Raw genomic sequence first — 18,784 nt, 5'->3', positions numbered from 1 at the left:
GTGTGTGAGTGTGTGTGTGAGTGTATGAGAGAATGTGTGTGTGTATGTGAGTGTGAGTGTATGAGAGAATGTGTATGTGTGAGTGTATGTGTATGAGAGTATGTGTGTGTGTATGTGAGTGTGAGAGTGTGTGTGTATGAGAGAATGTGTGTGTATGAGTGTGTGAGAATGTGTGAGTATATGTGTATGAGAGTATGTGTGTGAGTGTGAGTGTGTAAGAGAATGTGTGTATGTGTGTGTGTGAGTGTGAGTGTGTATGGGTATGTATGTATGAGTGTGAGAGTGTGTATGTGTGTGTGTGATCTAAAAAAAAATTTTTTTTGGGGGGGAAACGGTTTTTGTTTTTTGAATCACCTTAATTTCCCTCCATGTATATATCATGTCGCTGCAGCAACAGCCCTTATAACAAAGATTAAAAAAATTTAAAAAGCAGTTTAGCAAACTGAACCAACAATGAACTGATACATACCTTTTTACACACACACACACACACACACACACACACACACACACACACACACACACACACACACGCGCGCGCGCGCGCGCGCGCGCGCATCTCCTTAGCAACATCCTGATCTATTTCCCTCTTTCAATTTCCTCTCTCTTTCTTCCCTCCCTCCCCTTCCTCTCCCTCCGTTCTCCAGTGCGCAGGCGCAAGGGGGCGGGGCCTGCGGCTCGGCCGCGCACGTCGCGGCGTCCGGGAGTAGGCGGAGCGTGACTGGTGGCGTCACTACGTCGGCCGGGGCCGGTGGCGGGAAGGTGTTGTGGTGACAATGGAAGTGGAGGAGAATGGAACTGCCCCGGCCCCGGCCCCGGCCTCGGGCTCGGCCCCGGCCTCCGCTCCCGGCAAGGCCCCCGGGACTCACTACGAGCTGCCCTGGTGAGCGGGGCCCGGGGCCGAGGGGCGGGGAGGACTAGCGTCCTGCAGTCAATCTACAAACACGCGTTGATTAAGCGTCCCTTGTATGCACAGCTCTGGGCCGGGGGCTCACTGCGATCCCCGTGCGCCCGTCCGGGACGTTCAGTATTACCAAAACATGGGGAGGGGCAGTCGGGACAGACTTCCTGGGGGCCGCCCTGAGGAAGACGGGGGTTTGTAGGGTGGGAGGTGGGCCGATGCAGCCCATTGTACAGGCGAGGAAACTGAGGCCGCAGGAAAGGCTTCGGCGTGGGTTCCTTACGCAGGAGGTTAGGCCCGCCCACCCCCACAACTTCATTTCCTGTTTCTCCAGCGCCTATCTTGGTACTGGTTGCAAGCTGTTTCCTTCTAGTGCTGGAAGCTCCTTGAGGGCAGGCTTCTTTTGCCTGTTTTTTTATCTCCTGAGCTTAGTACAGCGCCAGGCACATAGTAGGTGTTTAATGAATATTGATTAATAGTTAACGCCTACTGTGTGCCGGTCGCTGTGCTCAGCACATGGCAGTTTGATCCTCACTATGACAGCGCCGGGAGGGTTGTCTCACCATTGTCCCCATTTTACAAATGAGCAAACTGAGTCAAGCAGGGGTCCCGTCCTCAGTAAGACTTGGAGACGCTGTTGTTACGGACGGAGATGTCAGATCTCGAATCCCATCCCAACAAACCCTTTGCTTGCTTAGGACGCGGTCCCGGAGTCAGAAGACCCGGGTTCAAATGCCTTTGTGTGATCTTGGAGCTTCCTGGACCTCAGTTACCTCATCTGTAAATTGGGGAGTTGGGCAGATGACCTCAGAGGTCTCTGAGCTTATGAGTGAGAACGTGACAATATACAGTGATGTATTTAATTTTTTTTCAAATTTTTAAAGTGAATTTTTATTTTAAAGCTTTTTAATTTTCCAAACATGGATAAAATAGTGTTCAACATTCACCCCCACAAAACCATTCTAAAAGTTCTTCTCTTCCTCCTGTAGATGTCAAGTAATCCGATATTTGTTAAACACGGGTAACTCTTGTATACGTATTTCCACAATTATGCTGCATAAGAAAAATCAAATCAAAAGGGGATAAATGAGAAAACTAAAAGCAAGCAAATGACAAAAAAGTGAGAATAGGTTGTGATCCGCACTCAGCCCCCACAATCCTCTCTGGGTTATGCAGTGATTTTAAAGTGATGTTTTTTTCTTGAATAGGGTTGAAAAGTACAGGCCGATGAAACTGACTGAAATAGTGGGGAATGAGGATACCGTGAGCCGCTTGGAGGTGAGGCACACGAAGGTCTCGGGGCTGGGCTCTCAATTTCCCGGCAGGACGGGCAGGGAGAGTGGCTGACACTTGGCCCTCGCCTTCTGAGAGAGCTCTCAGAGAGTTTGCCAAGAACCCTGCACAGAAGTCACCCAGAAGTTTCCATCCCGTTCCGTTTCCATATTGCGCTTACTGTGTACGACGCCCTCCCGGTTCTGCTCGCTTCACCTTTTATCTGTTCGCGTCATTCCTCCCAGATAGTTCTGAGAGCATCCTGCTCGTCATTTCTTATAGCACCATAGTAATCCCACCACCAGTTCTTTGCCACAAGAGCATTTTTTAGGCACCTACTGTCTATCAAATACAATGCCGGGTGCTGGAGATCCAAAGACAAGACCAAGTCTAGTCAGCAGCCCTTTATTTTTACTAATAATTTTTATCATGACTTTTTTTTTGTTAACATACATTTGGAATTACTCATTTATCTTGTATACATTTTTTTTCTTCCCATTCATTTACTTTCTTTCTTATTTTAGCTGCATTGACGTTGTCTGTGCAGAAACTTTTCAGTTCCATGTAACCAGAGAGTTCTATCATGGTCTATGGCTGCCTCTCTTCCTATTTGATTGGGATTGCATCTCCCCCGATCCCTGAGCATTTATTAAGCTGCCTCCTGTGTGCCAGTCAGGAATCCTGACTCGGTGCTCTGGGGTACTTAGGATGGGTGGGACGTGCTCAGCCCCTGATTCTCAGCCTGCCCCTTAATTGGCTAATTCTGCTTTTTCCCCTAGGTCTTTGCAAGAGAAGGAAACGTGCCCAATATTATCATATCTGTAAGTACCTACTTTTGGGCTTCTTCAGTTTTATTTTCCTAGAAATAAAGAAGCCAAGAAGGCCCAATGTGAGTCCATGGGCATTTATTAAGCACTTGCTGGGTACTAGCTAAGCCCTGGGAAATCAAAGATGGGCAAATCTAGGGCTATGTTCAGGAAATGTAGGGTTGGAGACAGTGTGGGAGTAAGTGTGGGGAGGGTGTGATGATCCAAGGGGAGCTCTGAAGACTGGAGGTGGGGGGGCTGGGAGGCTTCTGGCAGAAAGTGGGGTTGGCACTAAGCCTAGGAGGGAGGGAGATTGTTTCAGGAGTGTGGAAAGAACCTCATGGGATCACCAACGTGACCCCTCAGAGAGAGACGCAGGCAGGGGTATGTATGTCACTGCCCTGAACCTCAGTTTCCTCATCTGGAAAGTGGGAATAGGAGGTCCTGCAGTACTTCCTGCCCAGGTTGCATTGCAATATGTCCAGTGGGCATATAAGTGACCTCTGGGATGGCCTTCAGGAGGGACGGAGGGAAGGGCTGATTTCCTTCTAATGCCTTAAAGTGCTCATGGGAGAGTCTGTTTTTAGGGTCCTCCAGGAACTGGTAAAACAACCAGCATTCTGTGCTTGGCCAGGGCCTTGCTGGGTCCTTCCCTGAAGGACGCTGTTCTGGAGCTGAATGCTTCCAACGACAGGTGGGTCCCGGCCCCTCGGCAGCACTAGGAGCATTAGAAGTTGGCACTTTCTTTGCTCTTGGACTTGAAACATCACTTACTTGCATTCCTCCCCCCCCCCCATTTTGGGGGGTACTTGCCTCTCTATTACTTCATAGAAATTACATTTTTTTTTTTCGCTGAGGCAGTTGAGGTTAAGTGATTTGCCCAGGGTCACACAGCTAGGAAATATTAAGGATTTGAACTCATGTCCTGACTTCAGGCCCGGCACTCTATCCACTGTGCCATCTAGCTGCCCCTACTTCATAGGAATTAATAAAAGTCAAGAATTGTAAAATGTGGCCTATGGAACCCAGACTAGAGTTTGTCGTTATTGCTGACAAGTTCATTTTCATTTCACAGAACACAACAAGCATCTCCATAACAAAATACAATAAAAAAGATGATTCTGCATGAAATTGCGAATCGATTACTTGTTATTCCCTCCAGCAATACAACAAAGTAATTGTATAAATTTCTTTTTTCCTCCTTTTCTTTTCTCCTCTCCTTCCCCCCCTAGAGATGATATTTAGACACCGAAAGATACATATATATAAAATCACTCTGTACCTACATCTACTTAGCAGTTTTTCCTCTGGGTGCATAGAACTTACCTTTATTTTTAATTTGTTTATAATAATCAAAATGACTCAGTTGTCAAAAGTCGTTCTTAAGACAATATTGTTACCACATACAATGTTGTCTTGGTTCTGCTCACTTTACTCTTTGTTTCACGCAAATCTTTCCGTGCCTTTCTAAGGTCTTTGACTCATCATTTCTTACGGCACAACGGTATTCCGTCACAGTCGTACATCACAACTTGTTGTACATCACAACTTGTTCAGCCGTCCCCCGGTTGACGGGCGTCCCCTTATTTCCAACTCTTTGCTAGCATCCAAAGAGCTGCTGTCCCATTCACATTCACTTATAATGACTCTTATGATTTTCCCTCCCATCTTATTTTTCCCCTATCCCCGTTCTCTTATGTTTTCCCCACCCCTCCAAGAGTCCCCCCATGTCCTCCTGCCCAAAGCACCTTTGTTCCTTAAGCACCATTGGTATATGTGCTTGGAATAGTGTACACATGTTCTAAGTTCTTTCCTCAATCATGGTGGCATTTGGAGTTGGAAGGACCCCTGGGGTCCCCCAGAACAGGGGGTTTCCACCTCATTTGTGTCCTGCACCTCTTTGACAGTGTGGCTGAAGCCTCCGGACCCTTCTCAGTCGTGTTTTTGAATGCACCAAGTCCATAGGATTACAAAAGAAACTAATTATATTGAAATAACAGTTGTCAAAATAGTTTTAAAAATGAGTTCATAGAGCCTGTGATGAGAATCCCCTCCATATTTACTCCCACCCACTTAATTAACTAATGAAGGGTCTCCTGATCCCTAACCAGGAGGACCTCTGACCTTTTCCTTCTGATTTTGAATCTGGGACAGGCCATTATTCTGGGTTATAGATTAAAGTGGCTCCTTTCTAGAAACACGCATAAATCTCTTGCTTGGGTTAAATCTCTCTTCCTTGGGTTCGGAAAGCTGAGGGAGGGGCGTTGAGGCAAGAACATGGGATTTGGAGGCCAGGCTCAGGAGCGCCAGCCTTGCTGCTGCCCAGCCTCCCTCCTTATGGGGGCCAGGCCCAGCTTGGGAGGTTGGTGGAGGAAACACTTTGGGAACCGTCCTCCCAGGTCGGGCGTTTCTGCTCCCGATGGCGTTGGGGCTCGCCATGGATTGGTTTAGGAAGGACGGACAATTTGTCATTCCAGGGGCATAGACGTGGTGAGGAATAAGATCAAGATGTTTGCCCAGCAGAAGGTCACCCTCCCCAAAGGCCGGCACAAGATCATCATCCTCGACGAAGCAGACAGGTGGGCCAGAAGCTATGTGTCTTGTGTGTCTAAAATGGGGGGCCGGAAACCAGCCTCTGCCCTAGGATGGAGGAGGGAAGGGGAAGGGGAGAATTTGTTTCCCACATTGTTGGAGATCAATTTAGCAGAACCTGGGCCTTAAACCCTCAGCCCTTATTCTTTGTTCATTTATGTGAGGTGGTCTTGTTAAGTGACTTGCCCAGGACCACCAAGCCAGGTCAGGTATTTGAGGTCGGGCTTGAACTCGGGGCCTCCCAGCTCCCCCAACCCTTATTCTTGATTGATGCAGCAGTCATTTGTTCGATGACTCATGAATATTTTTATGGGTTCATGTGTGAGTGTGCCGGCTGCCTCGGCCTGATGAAATCTAAATGAGGCTTTATGTGCTCGTGGGTGAGCGTGATCGGCCACGTGCCGGCCGACCCCAAGATTTCTGGGGACAGAGGGCAGCCCCCTGCTTTGCACAGCTGGGCCTCCAGTAGGCAGCTCCAGAGTTGTATCTGTTGGAGGAGTTGGAGGAAGGACTGAGGAATGACCATGCTCAGAGCAGCTCGGGCCTGGGCCCTCTGCCCCAGTTCCCAGGGGAGGCCGTGCTCACAGTGGCTCGGGTCTGGGGTCTCTGCCGCCCATGGCAGGGTCAGGAAGGGGCACAGGCCATGGCCTCTTTATTCCCGATGCCCAATGACCAAGCTGAGCCCGTTCTCCCTCCCAGCATGACTGATGGAGCACAGCAGGCCCTGAGGAGGACGATGGAGATCTATTCCAAAACAACCCGCTTTGCCCTCGCCTGCAACGCCTCGGATAAAATCATAGGTGAGGACGGGCTAGGGAGCTGCCTCCTTCTGTGGCCCCCACGGCTTTACCCCTGACAATCGAGGAAGCTGAGGCAGGAGGATTCCCTGCTGGTAAATGTCTGAAGCTGGTCTTCCTGATCCTCTGGTCCATCGTACCTGGCTCCTCCTGGAGACTCTCTGTCTTGCCTCCCTTCTCTCTCAGCTGTTCTTGCCTGCATAGCCTTGTCCACCCTGCTCCCTCCTCAGCCCATCTCAGGCCCATCTCCTGGACTTCTGCCTCTAATTCCACCTCGGCCCCAAGCATCTTTCTTCCTGGGCTCCTCTGGCCCACGCCGCCCACATTTCACATATTCGCCTCCTCTTGTTAGTGGCTGTGTACATGTACCCAAGGCCATCATGGATGGGAAACCCCCAGGAGTGGCCCTCGCCAGCACAGCCCCCTGTCCCTGTGCCATCTGCCAGCCTAGTCCGCTGCCTCATGGGCTCAGTAGCTGTTAAGTGGTTTTTTTTTGAAACTGCAGAGAAATGTGACTTGGCCAAAAAAAACCCAGGCTTTTCTGTTGTGTGGCATTCTCTGGTCCTCTCTATTGCTGTCTACCAGAGTATGACAAGTGCAAAATTCTGAAGAGATTCAAGATTTGCTAGGGATTGGCTCATGACCAGGTTGCTTACAGGCTGATTATTTTACTCTGGGAATTTCAGTCACGCTCCTGTGGCCATGGCCACAAAGGGTGGGGAGCACTGTTTTCTTGGGAAGAATCTTGGGCTTCCTTAGATTTCATATATATGAATATATGTGAATATATATTACATATATATAATTTTTATATATTTGCATTTATATATATTTATATAATTTATGTAATATATACTTATATTATATAAATAACATATACACAAAATATATCAGTAAAGTCACTAGCTTGTGCTCAGCCTGAGGCAAGATCTCCTTGTACGCTGGAGCTGGAAGCTCAGAGAATGCTCGCGGTCGAACGTTTGCCGCTCTTTTCTCCGCGGGGGCTCCCAGTAATGCTCGGCGTCTGCCACGCGGTGTCGTTGGCGATTTCACGCCTTCGTTTTTACATCCAACAAAGGCTCACTCAGTGTTCGTTGTGTGCCGGGCGTCCTGCTCAGGGCTGGGGAGAGACCCAGGGGGAGAGGCCGTGGGCCGGCCTTCTAGCTTTGGAGAGAAGTGGACACGTCTGCACGGAGTATGTGCCAGGCTGAAGACATGACAGCATCATCCTCATTCTAGTCATAGCAGGAGCTAGAGTGTTCTAGAGTAATGTTGGCTAAATGCTTTCCAGGAGTGTCTTGTTACCTGGAAAGGAGGTGCTGTCATCAAACCCATTTTAAAAAATGAGCCAAAACATAGCTGGACAGTGTCAGGTCTTCCTAATTCCAGGCCCAGTGCTCTGACCACCGCACTCGGAGCTCAGATGGGGACATCAGGCTGCTCAGAACCTGTAAAGGCGGAATCTGTGACCTGTGGTTGCTTTTTTTCAGAGGAACAAATAATTAGACCCACAAGTCTTATCCAGAGAAACGATAGTGTAGACGATTGAGTGAATGACTATATCTAATAATTTTTGGTTATTGAGTTGTTTCGGTCTTGGTTTACTCTTCGTGACCCCATGTGGGGTTTTCTCAGTAGGGTGCTGGAGGGCTTTGCCATTTCCTTCTCCATTTTATAGATGAGGAAACCAAGGTCAAGTGAGATAATTTTTTTAAAGCAATGCCCCGATATTCTGCTCCATCTCCAGTCTACTTTTGTGTCTAGCTTTGGCTCCAGTTGGGAACAGGACGGGGAATCCTGATTCCTGGAGATAGATCATCATGAAGGGAATTAGCACCTTGGGAGCCGGGTTGGGAAGATTGGGATTTGCTCCATAGGACATTATTTAATGTTCTGGCTCAAAATCTGTTTGGAGTTTCTGGTTGATGTGGAAGTTCAGCTTCACTGGTTCATTGTCTTTGATTTGTTTTCAGCTCACAATAAGAAGGATTTTGCGTCTTCATTCGACTTCAATCATTACAAATTATTCCTTCACTGCCTTTTTGAAAATTCAGGAGGGTAAAACACTTCCTTTTTCCCCATCTTGACCCTCCCCTCATAATTGTGTCTCCAAAATGCAGTTTTTAAGAAAAATAATATTACTACTTTGAGAATATTTCAGTAGGATAATAGAGTTATTAAGCATAATTCCCACAGCCACTTGCCAAACTTCTTGTATCTCCTTTGCTAGGGAGAAACAACATTTAGAGGAACCGGTGGTCGGAGATGATATATTGGTTTGGAGAGTTAGAGGGATGGTGGAGGGAGCCGAAGGGGAGTAGATTGACACGCTCTCCAACATGGTCGTGACAACTTTGATTTGATTTACGGGCCCAGAACTGGAAGTTAGGGAGGGGGAGGGAAAGGCAGATGATTGTCGTTCCCATGAGTCCTCCAGACCCAAGCAAGCAGAAAATCTCAATCTGGGTCAGTGGTTTAGGCAGTAATTGCTCCAGGAGATGAGAGGAGAGTGATTGGGCTGCCATGAAGAGAGAAATCTTTCCTGAACAAGTGGAGACTGAGGGTTGAAGGGGCTTCAGAGGCTGCCCAACCTGCACCTCAGAGCTTCCCCCCCACCCTCATGTCCAGCAAGCAGTTCTCCAATATTGCCTTGTGCAATATTTTTGCAGAATCGTTCTTCTCTCGTGCTCATTCTCCATTCCTCTTCCTGCTCCAGACTTTTATCCCTCAATGTGGACCCTGTCCATGGCCACAGACATCCCCCTTTCTTTCTTCATGGAGTTTTATCTGTTTGCAACTCTGAATTTCCTTCTTGAGAGTTTCCCGTCCTTCTCCTTTAGCATTTTAGTCCATGGAATCCTTCCTGTCCTTTCTTGAAGTCTTTCAAAATCCATTTCCCAAGTTTAGCTTGCCTGAAAGACTTTCCTTTTCTATCAAATTCTAGGTGGATTGGTCATCTCAAAATGTTCGTTATGTCCCTTAATAAACAGGTCCTCTTTCTTGGTTGGAGTCAGCCGCCCCCACCCACACCCCCTTTTTCTTTGGGGGAAGACTTTTATTGCCTAATGTACAAATAGGGTAGTGGGCTATATACAGCTCAGTGATTCCAGCTCTGAGAAGCATCCAAAGCTTGCAGTGAGTCAGACACGGGGAGACCTTCTTTCCATCTGGCTGCTTCCAGGGGGGCCTTCAGCCACACAGCCTGCTTGACCCTATGTTTATTGGCCTTGACCCTCTGTGAAGACCAGGACGTGGTTGTCCTTGGCCTTCTCCATAGTGGCGTGAACATTCAACAGAAATGTAATGGTATCATGGAAACTTCTTAGGGAGTACCTTCGCAATGGCATGCAAGCTCCTTGCACTTGGATCTCCTTTTTGTATCTTAATGACCTTCAAGGCCTTGCACTTGGCTTCTTTCTGGAGGGCTTCCTTCTTTCTCTTCGGCACCATCTAGGGAAAAGGTTAAATACCATTTCCTTTTATAATTAAAGCAAGTTTTTAAAAAAGTGCCAACTGCTTTACTTTTGGCAAAGAGAAAGCTTCAGCAGCTGCTGTAGTTGGGGTTTCTATTTTGGCCTCCAAGCCAGATTTGTCATTTCTTGTCTGACTCCTTGGCAGTTTTTGCTACCAGTCAGGTAGTCAGCCACTTAATTCCCATGACTATTACTTCTGCTTTTTTCTATTTTTCTTCATCCTTAAGGAGACTGCATTCTCCTAGGGGAGACATGTGAATAGATACATGAAGGTAGATTCCCAGGGGTAAAATGGCCATTGTAATAGAATAATAGAGAACTTAATTCAACCTCAGAAGTTGAACAAGCCTATGTGAGCTCCCTGATCATTTTAAGATCAAGTGGATTTCTAAGTGAATTTTAGCAAACACTTAAAACACACTTAATTCCAAATATTACAAAAGCTGTTTGAAAAAATAGGAAAAACTAGTCCTATTAAATTTCTCTTAAGACACAACTATGATCCTAAACCAGGGAGAGTCAAAATAGAAAAAGAAAACTATAAACTATTTTACACTATGATCTTGATCCCTAAACCAGGGAGAGTCAAAATAGAAAAAGAAAACTATAGACTATTTTACCTAATATATATGAATGTAAACATTTTAAATAAAATATTAGCAAGAGAACCATAGTCATTTGTTATTCTCTCTGATCAGAGAGGTTGGATTTATACCAGAAATGCAGAGTTGGTTTATTGTTGTCACTCATTTTTCAGTTTCTTGCCAATTGTCTGTGACCCCATTTGGGGTTTTCTTGGTAGAGATGCTGGAAGAGGTTGCCATTTGCCTCTCCAGCTCATTTTACAGATGAGGAAACTGAGACAGGGCTAAATGACTTGCCCAGAGTTACAGAGGCAGTTAAATGTCTGAGGCCCTATTTGAACTCAGGAAAACTTATCTTTCTGGAGCTGTATTCACTGTACCTACCAACTAGGTACCCTGATTCATTATTAGGAAAGCTATAAACACAATAGATCATATTCATAACAAGAACACAAAAATTATGTGATTATATCAGTAGGTGGAGAAAAAGATTCTTAATATGATGCAGTATCGACTCATGTTTTACTAGAAAGTTAAAAATACTAGAAGGCAAAAGAATAAATGAATCCTTCCTTGATAGGAAAAGTAGTGTCTACCTAAAACCAAGTGCCAGCAATATCTATAATATGGCTAAATTAAATGCCTTTCCAATAAGATCAGGGGTAAATCAAAGTTTTCCATTATCACTATGTCCATCATTAGTACTTTATTAGTAATTGTATTTAAAATAACAATATATAATAAGGTATTCGTACTAGAAATGCTAGCTATAATGATAAAACAAAAAGAGATTGAAAGAATAAGCATAGACAAGAAAGAATTAAAATGACCCCTTTTTTTCAGTGGTATGATAATTTACTTAGAGAACCTTAGTTCTCTAATTGAACTAATGAAGAACCTCATCAGCGTTGCAGGACAGAAAATAAACTCACATAAACCGTTAGCATTTCTGCATATTACTAATAGCATCCAAATGGAAGAAAGGGAGAAGTTCTGTTTACAGAAAATATAAGATATTTGCTATATATACATACATATATAGATATATAAATAAGATATAAGATAATTTGACTTTTTGCTAAGACACACTTAGGATCTATATGAATACAACTATGAAACTCCTTTTTCACAAGTAAATCTAGATCAATAATTAGAGAAATAATAATTGTTCATGCATAGGCCAAGCCGATATAACAAAAGTAACTATACCTTAATTTATATATTCAATGTCATATTAATCGAACTACCAAAGGATTACAGAGCCAGAAAAAAAAATTATGTGAGGGCAGAAAAAGTCAATATCAAAGGAAATAATGGGGGGAGAAAAGTGGGATGGAATAGGATCTGGCAATATCAAGTCTCAAACTACTGCAAAAACGGTAATCCTCAGAACAGTTTGGTAATAGCTCAGAAATGAAGAGATTGATCAGGAGAACAGATTAGATACATAAAAGCAAAAAAGTACGGTAGCCTAGTATTTGATAAGCCGAAAGATCCCCATTTGTCGGAGAAGTCAGTAGTCACAAAAACTTGTGAAACTAGATTGACATCTCACACGGTACGCCGAGATAAGTTCTGAAGGGATATGTGATTTAGACATTCAAGGCAACATCATAAACATATTAGGTCATGGTAATTTCTTCCATTACCTGTCAGATCTAGGAATAGGGAAAAAACCAAACAGGAGACGGAGTAGTTCACAGAAGGTTGAATGTATAATTTTGTATACATAAAAATAAATGTACGAAGTTAAAAGTTTTTATATAAACAAAAAACGTTCATCTCAAGAAAAGAATCCGGTGAGGGGAAAGCTTTTTGTAGTAAGTTTCTCTGATAAGGTTCCCATTTCTGAGACATATAGGAAATTTATTTAGCTTTGCAAGAAAAAAAGCCATTCCCCAGTTGATAAAAGGTCAAAAGATATGAGCAGGAATTTTTCAAGGGATGAAATTCGAGCTATTGCTAGCTAAGTGAAAACATGCGCTGAATCACTGATTAGAAAAATGTATATTTTTCTGAGGTCCCATCAGATTGGCTGATTGGACAGAAAAGGAAAATGGCCCATGTTGGAGGGCGTTGGTGGAGCTGGGAAGGGGTGTGGCCATTCTGAAGAACAATTTGGAAATAGGCCCAGAGCATCCTGCACCTGGGCACGCCCTTTGGCAACTAGGTCAGTACCCAAAGAGACAGAAAAGGGGGGGGAGGGGGAAGAGGGGGAACCCCACTTGTACAAAAATATTTATGGCCGCTCTTTTAAAGCGGTGGCAAAGTACTGGGAATTGAGGGGTGCCTATCAGACAAGTTGTGGGGTTATTGCGCTGGAATACCGCCGTGCTCCCAGAAATGACGAAGGGGCCGCCGTCAGAAAAGCCAGTGTGAAGTGAAGGGGGCAGAACCAAGAGAACGAAAATATGAGCATAAACACAGCAACGTGAAAGACGTGGGGGCCGTGCCCGCCTCCTGGCAGGAGGCAGGGCCTCTGAGAGTGCCGGGCGTGCAGTGGGGAGCACCGGGGCTGGAGTTCCAGCTTCAGACACTCCTGCCTGGGGCGGCCCCAGGCAGGCCGTTTCACCCTGTTATCCTCATTTCCTCACCCATAAAATGGGGATTGGGAGAATTCAGTGAAATCCTACTTGTAAGGGGCTTAGCCCCATACCCGGCCCAGGGCAGGAACTTCAAATCCTCATTCTCTCTTTCCTTTCCCCGGCTCCTTCCTCCATCCTGAAGGTGGACAAAGCAGGAATTGGTATGAGTAGCAGGTGGAGAGAAGGTGCATTTGTACTGACTGAACAAAAGAAAGTGTGATATAACACGCGCACCCCGAGATGGAAGGAGGTCTCAGGGGGAGGTCCCCCACAGAGGTGCTGGGACCTTCAGCAGTGGGGATGAGCAGGGAGAGCCTGGCTAAGGGTCCGCGAGGAGTGAAGCAGAGGTGGCTGGACAGGGGTGTCTCTGCCCCGACTAGACGCTTAATCTGTCTTTCTCCAAAGGAGTTGCCCAAAGGGGCGGGCAGGGATGGTGGGAGGGAAGAGGGACATAAAGAACGCTGAGCCAGGGCCAGGAAAGCATAGGTCAGGTCCCCCTTGGACGCTCACCAGCTGTGTGACCCCGGGCCCGTCACTGTTGCTGTCTGGGGTCTGGGGGCCCCCAAGGTAGAGCTGGGAGGGGGCTCAGCCCTCGCAGCCATTGCAGGCCCATTTCCCTGCAAGCAGATTTGAGGGAGGGACCCTGATGGACAGGATGAACTTGGGGCCATGGCTTTGCTGGGAGCCCACGGGGTCTGGAGTTCAGTCTCGAGGTGGTCATCTTTAGATATTCCGGTTTGATCAGGACATTCTCTTTCCCTTTTCAAGGGAAGCCAGACTTGCCTTGTGGGAGGCTTCCATGTGGCTCAGTGGTCAGTGTCTGAGGGCTGATGGGGCCCGGCGAGGGGAAGGGGCAGAGTCAGGGCCCCTCGCTGACCCCCGCCCCCCTCCTTAGAGCCGATTCAGTCGCGCTGTGCTGTCCTGCGGTACACGAAGCTGACCGACGCCCAGGTGCTGGCCAGGCTGATGGCGGTCATCGAGAAGGAGAAGGTGGAGTACACCGACGACGGGCTGGAGGCCATCATCTTCACGGCCCAGGGAGACATGCGGCAGGTAGGTGGGGGGAGGGGGTCCTCCGGGAGAACTGCCATCTCCGGTGACCTTCTCAGCGGGCCCCTCCCTTCCCCCACAGGCATTGAACAACTTACAATCCACCTATTCTGGCTTCGGCTTCATCAACAGTGAGAACGTGTTCAAGGTAAAGGGGGATGGGGGGGGGGGGTCGGGGCTCATGTTTCTCGGGGCCCTTCACAGAAAACGTCCTGTGGGAGCTTCCAGCCCAAGCTCGCCGCCCTTCCGGAATGGTGGAAGTGCCCAGAACCTGCCCTGCCCCCCCATTCTCTCCTCCCCCTTTGACTCTCACGGATGTGGGGAGCGGAGAAACCCTTCGCTGGGGGGGGGGGGAGGGGGAAGAGGGGATTTGTGCATCTCAAATAAAACTTGTGTTCCAAATGTATTTTAAAAAACCCATTCTGACTCGTGGGCTGGTTCTGGGCCCAATCTGAGTCCCATCCTCCCCTTGTGGGGACAGAGCCCCCCAGCAAGAGCCTCGCTCGGACCCCCCTCCCCATCCGTGCTCAGTCTCTGAGATGGGGATGGAGGTGGCAGCTCCCCAGGGTCTCGGTTATCCTCCTGGTGTCACCATGCTTCATGCCGGGTGACCTTGGGCACACAAGTCAGCCTCCCTGGGGCTCAGCTTCCTCATCTGCAAAATGGGGGTCTACGGCCCCCCAGGACCCGGCCCTCAGGCTGTGAGCCCGGAGCCTGGCCAGGGCACACTCGGGTCTGTGTAAAGCTCTTTGTCGTGTCTGTGGCCACGTGTGCCTTGGGGTCAGCTGGGGAGCCTCCGGCAGCCGGCCTGAACCTCCCCAGCCTGAACCTCCCCGGCCTGCTCTGCTTCTCAGGTGTGCGACGAGCCCCACCCCCTGCTGGTGAAGGAGATGCTGCAGCACTGCGTGAGCGCCAACATCGACGAGGCCTACAAGGTGGGGCCCTCCCCAGATGCCCGCGGGGTCGGGGAGCTGCAGGAGCCTCCGGGAGGGGGCGGGCAGCCTGAACGTCTGTGGCGTGACGCCCGCCTGCTGGGGCTCGGGAGCTGCCAGGCTGGGCCGCGGGGCTCCTGTACAGAGGGGCTCGGGCACTCCTGGGCCAGGCTCAGGCCGCGGGGCCTCCTGCAGCCAGGGCGCCTCCCCACCTGTCTTTGGAAGCCCCCAACGGTCTCTCCTCTGCCCAGATCCTGGCCCACCTCTGGCGTCTCGGCTACTCCCCAGAAGATGTCATTGGCAACATTTTCCGCGTGTGTAAAACCTTCCAGATGCCCGAGTACCTGAAGCTGGAGTTTATCAAGGTCAGTCCCGGGTGGGAATCGCCGGCAGCCCCAGGCCCTCGTGCAGGGCAGGGGAGCGGCTCCTCCTCCTTCCGTTCCCTGCCCCCACTTCGGGGTGAAGGCTGGGATGGTGCGACCTGCGTTTGTAAAACTCGTGGTACTGGACGTTTCTCTGGGCAGAGCTGGGGGAGGGGGGCACGGGCGGTGGAGAAACGAGAGCCGCCCGCCCAGATCTACCCTTGGTTTGCTTCCTTTTTCAGGACCTTAGTTCTTGTGACCCCTTTCATCAGTCAGGGATTCATGAATGAGGTTGGGCCCCCCAAAAGTTGTGTGTGACCCAAGACCCAGATTGGGGTTCTGGGCCCCTTTTCCCTGTAGGGCCCCATTCTGGTTGGGGTCTCGCCCCGGGCACCTGCCGGGATCATTTCAGGAACTAGCCGAGCACAGCCGGCCAGAAGTCTCACTTCCCCAACTGCTTTGGAACCTAAGGAGCGGGAGAGCCGCCATCTTAACGGCTTCCCCTCCGGCGCTGACCAGGCTGAATGCGATTGGTCTTTCAGGAGATCGGCTACACGCACATGAAGATAGCGGACGGGGTGAACTCCCTGCTGCAGATGGCCGGCCTGCTGGCCAAGCTCTGCCACAAGACGCTGGCGCCCGCAGCCAGCTAGATCCGGGGAGCCGGCACGGGGGCTTCAGGCAGCCCCCCTCTTCTGCCCCGGGCCGGGGCCGCCTCCTCCCGGGCTCAAGTGGCCAAGCCCGGCTTAGGAGGGTCGCTCCGTGGGAACCGGGCCTCTTCTTGCTGTCCATGAGACAAGGACCGGACATTTGCCCCGAAGGGGGGTGACCTTTAACAAGGGACGGCTGGGACAGGCTGGGCCCCCCCACCCTCCGCCTTGTTAGAATGTCAAAAATAAATATCAGAATTTGGAGAATCTTGTCATTAGAAATGTCTCCTTGTTTAAGGAAGTCTGTTTAGAGAGCCGCCAGCTCCTCGTTCTCAGGCCGGACCCAGCTCCTGGACTGAGAGGGCCCTTTTCCTACATCTGCTTTCTCAGCTGTCTTCGGGTCCCTTGGGAGGGGGGGCCTCCGGAAGCACAGAGGCTCCGGCCTTGCCTGGAGGGGCTGCTGGGTCCCTACCTACCCGGGGAAATGCCAGGCCCTCTGGGAGAAGGATGTCGAGCTCTGCTACAAAAACCCTCGCATTCGGGCCTCTAGGGCTTTAAAACTATTTCCTATTGAATTGGGTTGCAAGGACAGGATGGTGGAGTGAGGGGGGAACCCCTGGGGGCAGTCCCCGGGGTGGGGTCCCTGGGCCAGTCCCTGCTTTTGTGCATATATACCTTTCTATAAATAATGAGCAATTGGATTCGCTCTTAAAGGTGACCTGATTGTCAACATTTTCTGAGGTTTTGGTGACCTAAAAATAAATGGCCGCGGGTGGAAAATCTTCGGGTTCAGCCTTGTTTAGTGTGAAGAAAGGTCAGGGTGCTCCTCGGCCTCCGCTCTTCCTGACCCACTTGGCTCACCTGCCGAGGGAGGCTGATCTTGCCTGATGACTTTGTCAGTGGAGGAAGGAAGCCCAGGCCACAAACAACCTGGAAATTGGGGGGCCCGGGGGCACCCCCTCCCTCAGCCTCTCCCACGCCCCTCAGCGTGTTATCCCCCATGGAAACGTGTGGACACTGCGGGGCCTCGTCCAGGAAGGCCATTGGCCTCTTCCTTGGCCCCCTCAGAGAGGCAGGAGGTCAGAGGCCAGAGGAGCCTCGGGCCGCAACAAGGGCCTGGAGGACCCTGACATCCGGGACAAGTCCTCCGGCCTCTCCTTGAAAAGTTGCTGCAGACATGGCGGAGGTGACCTCAGATAGAGCCCCCTGGTGGGTGAACCCCTGCCAGCAGCCTTGGCAAGGGGCCTGGGGCCAGTGGGTGTGGGCTGCGAAATGCTCCTTGGGACTAGACTGGTGGGAGGTGGAGGCCGGTGGGAGGCGGAGGCCGGTGGGAGGCGGAGGCCGGTGGGAGGCAGAGGCCGGTGGGAGGCGGAGGCCGGCTTCAGGGACATTTGGGCCAGCTGACCAGCCTGGGAAGGAGCCCTAAGCCGGGCGTCCCAGGGCTGACCTCCAGAGGGCGCCAGACTTGTCCTCCGGTGCCACTGTTCTTTTATTAGCTCTGGGATCCAAGAGGGGGAGTCATTTAAGGTTTGTGAGCCGCAGGTTGTTCATCCCTAAAACGGGGCTGTTTTTCCCTCTGCCTGTAGAGGTAAATGCAGACGGACACTCCATGTAGACGTGTGGGGTTTTTGTGAGAGTTTAGTTCGAGGGAGAGGGGACATTAAGGCACATATTGTTTGGCTCTGGTCGGGGCTTTTCAAATTCAAACCCTTCCCCTCGGGCCTCAGTTTCCCCTCCTGTAAACTGAGTGGATCATACCCTTGCCTCCTCTGAGCAGGTCCCTGCCGCCTTGACCTTTACACTCCTGGGATTTGTCCAGCGCCTGTAGCTTCTGCCGGCCGTCTGCCTGGCCAGCTTCCCCCCACTCTGAGCCCAGCCCGAGAAGAAGGGGCGCTCCTCCACCACATCCTGGCCCCCCGTGGCGCTCCCCAAACAGAGGAGTCACAGGGCACCTTCCCTGTAGAGGCCCAGGAGGCGACTCCGTTCCGGGTCTTGAACCTCACAGTAACTTGGCTCCCCCAAACTCCCTTATTGAGGCAGCAGGGACCGCTCGCCAATGTAATAAATTAAGGCTCTGGACACTGAGCAAAATGCAGAGACGACTCTGATTAAAGGCAAACCTTTGAACTCAGGGCGGGAAAAAGAGCCACCACGGAGACGAACGGCATTCGGGAGAAAGCCCAATGGGACGACAACTTTGCCTTGATTGGGTCTCAACCATTCGCATCTCTGCCTCATTAACCAAGATGGCGGCCTATCATTTACATCTCAGTAGATCTTGTTCGTTAGAGAAAACGCTCCAAGTCCTGAGCATTTGAGTTTTATTTCTTCGTGGTGCTGGTCAGTAGACTTGGGAGAGCCCATAATCCGACCTCCTCCGCCTGGCGCTGGGTAACCCTTCGCTACTGCAGGAGCTGGGCTCCGACACTCGGCCAGCCTCATTTTTGGTCCCTCCGGAAGCCACAGGGGCCACGTCCAGTTCCCAAGGGGCCAGGGCGGCCTGCAGCAGACTAGCGGTCCGAAGGCCCGGGCTCCGCTGCTGGGCTGCCCCCTGGAGGAGGGGGAGGGCTTCTGACTGACGGACCACGTGGGAGGTCCCGGGCCTCCCTGACACTGGGGACGTCCTCCACAAAGAAGTCACCCAGAGAGGTAGGGAGCAGCCAGGCCCGGGTCCTGCTTAGAGCCAGTGGGCCCGGCCGGGGAGCAGCAGCCCCCACGGGGACACAAAGGGGGGGACACAAAGGGAACGGGCGCGGTCGGCACTGTTATGGACTAGAGAA

At 50.2% G+C, this 18,784-nt stretch overlaps 1 protein-coding gene across 1 annotated transcript; it reads left to right on the top strand.

The window, feature by feature from the left end:
- The first annotated feature begins 723 nt into the window (after positions 1–723).
- RFC2 (replication factor C subunit 2) lies at positions 724–16,273 on the top strand. The gene is made up of 11 exons (XM_051991952.1): positions 724–883; positions 2,110–2,179; positions 2,953–2,994; positions 3,567–3,673; positions 5,457–5,558; positions 6,271–6,371; positions 13,906–14,063; positions 14,143–14,208; positions 14,915–14,995; positions 15,244–15,357; positions 15,897–16,273. The coding sequence occupies exons 1-11, from the start codon at positions 777–779 to the stop codon at positions 16,005–16,007; spliced, it is 1,059 nt and encodes a 352-aa protein (XP_051847912.1). The 5' UTR covers positions 724–776; the 3' UTR covers positions 16,008–16,273.
- Positions 16,274–18,784: the final 2,511 nt, after the last annotated feature.

The sequence above is a fragment of the Antechinus flavipes genome, chromosome 4 (assembly GCF_016432865.1).
Source record: "Antechinus flavipes isolate AdamAnt ecotype Samford, QLD, Australia chromosome 4, AdamAnt_v2, whole genome shotgun sequence".
NCBI classification, from domain to species: domain Eukaryota; kingdom Metazoa; phylum Chordata; class Mammalia; order Dasyuromorphia; family Dasyuridae; genus Antechinus; species Antechinus flavipes.
This window is presented reverse-complemented; position numbering and strand designations above follow the sequence as displayed.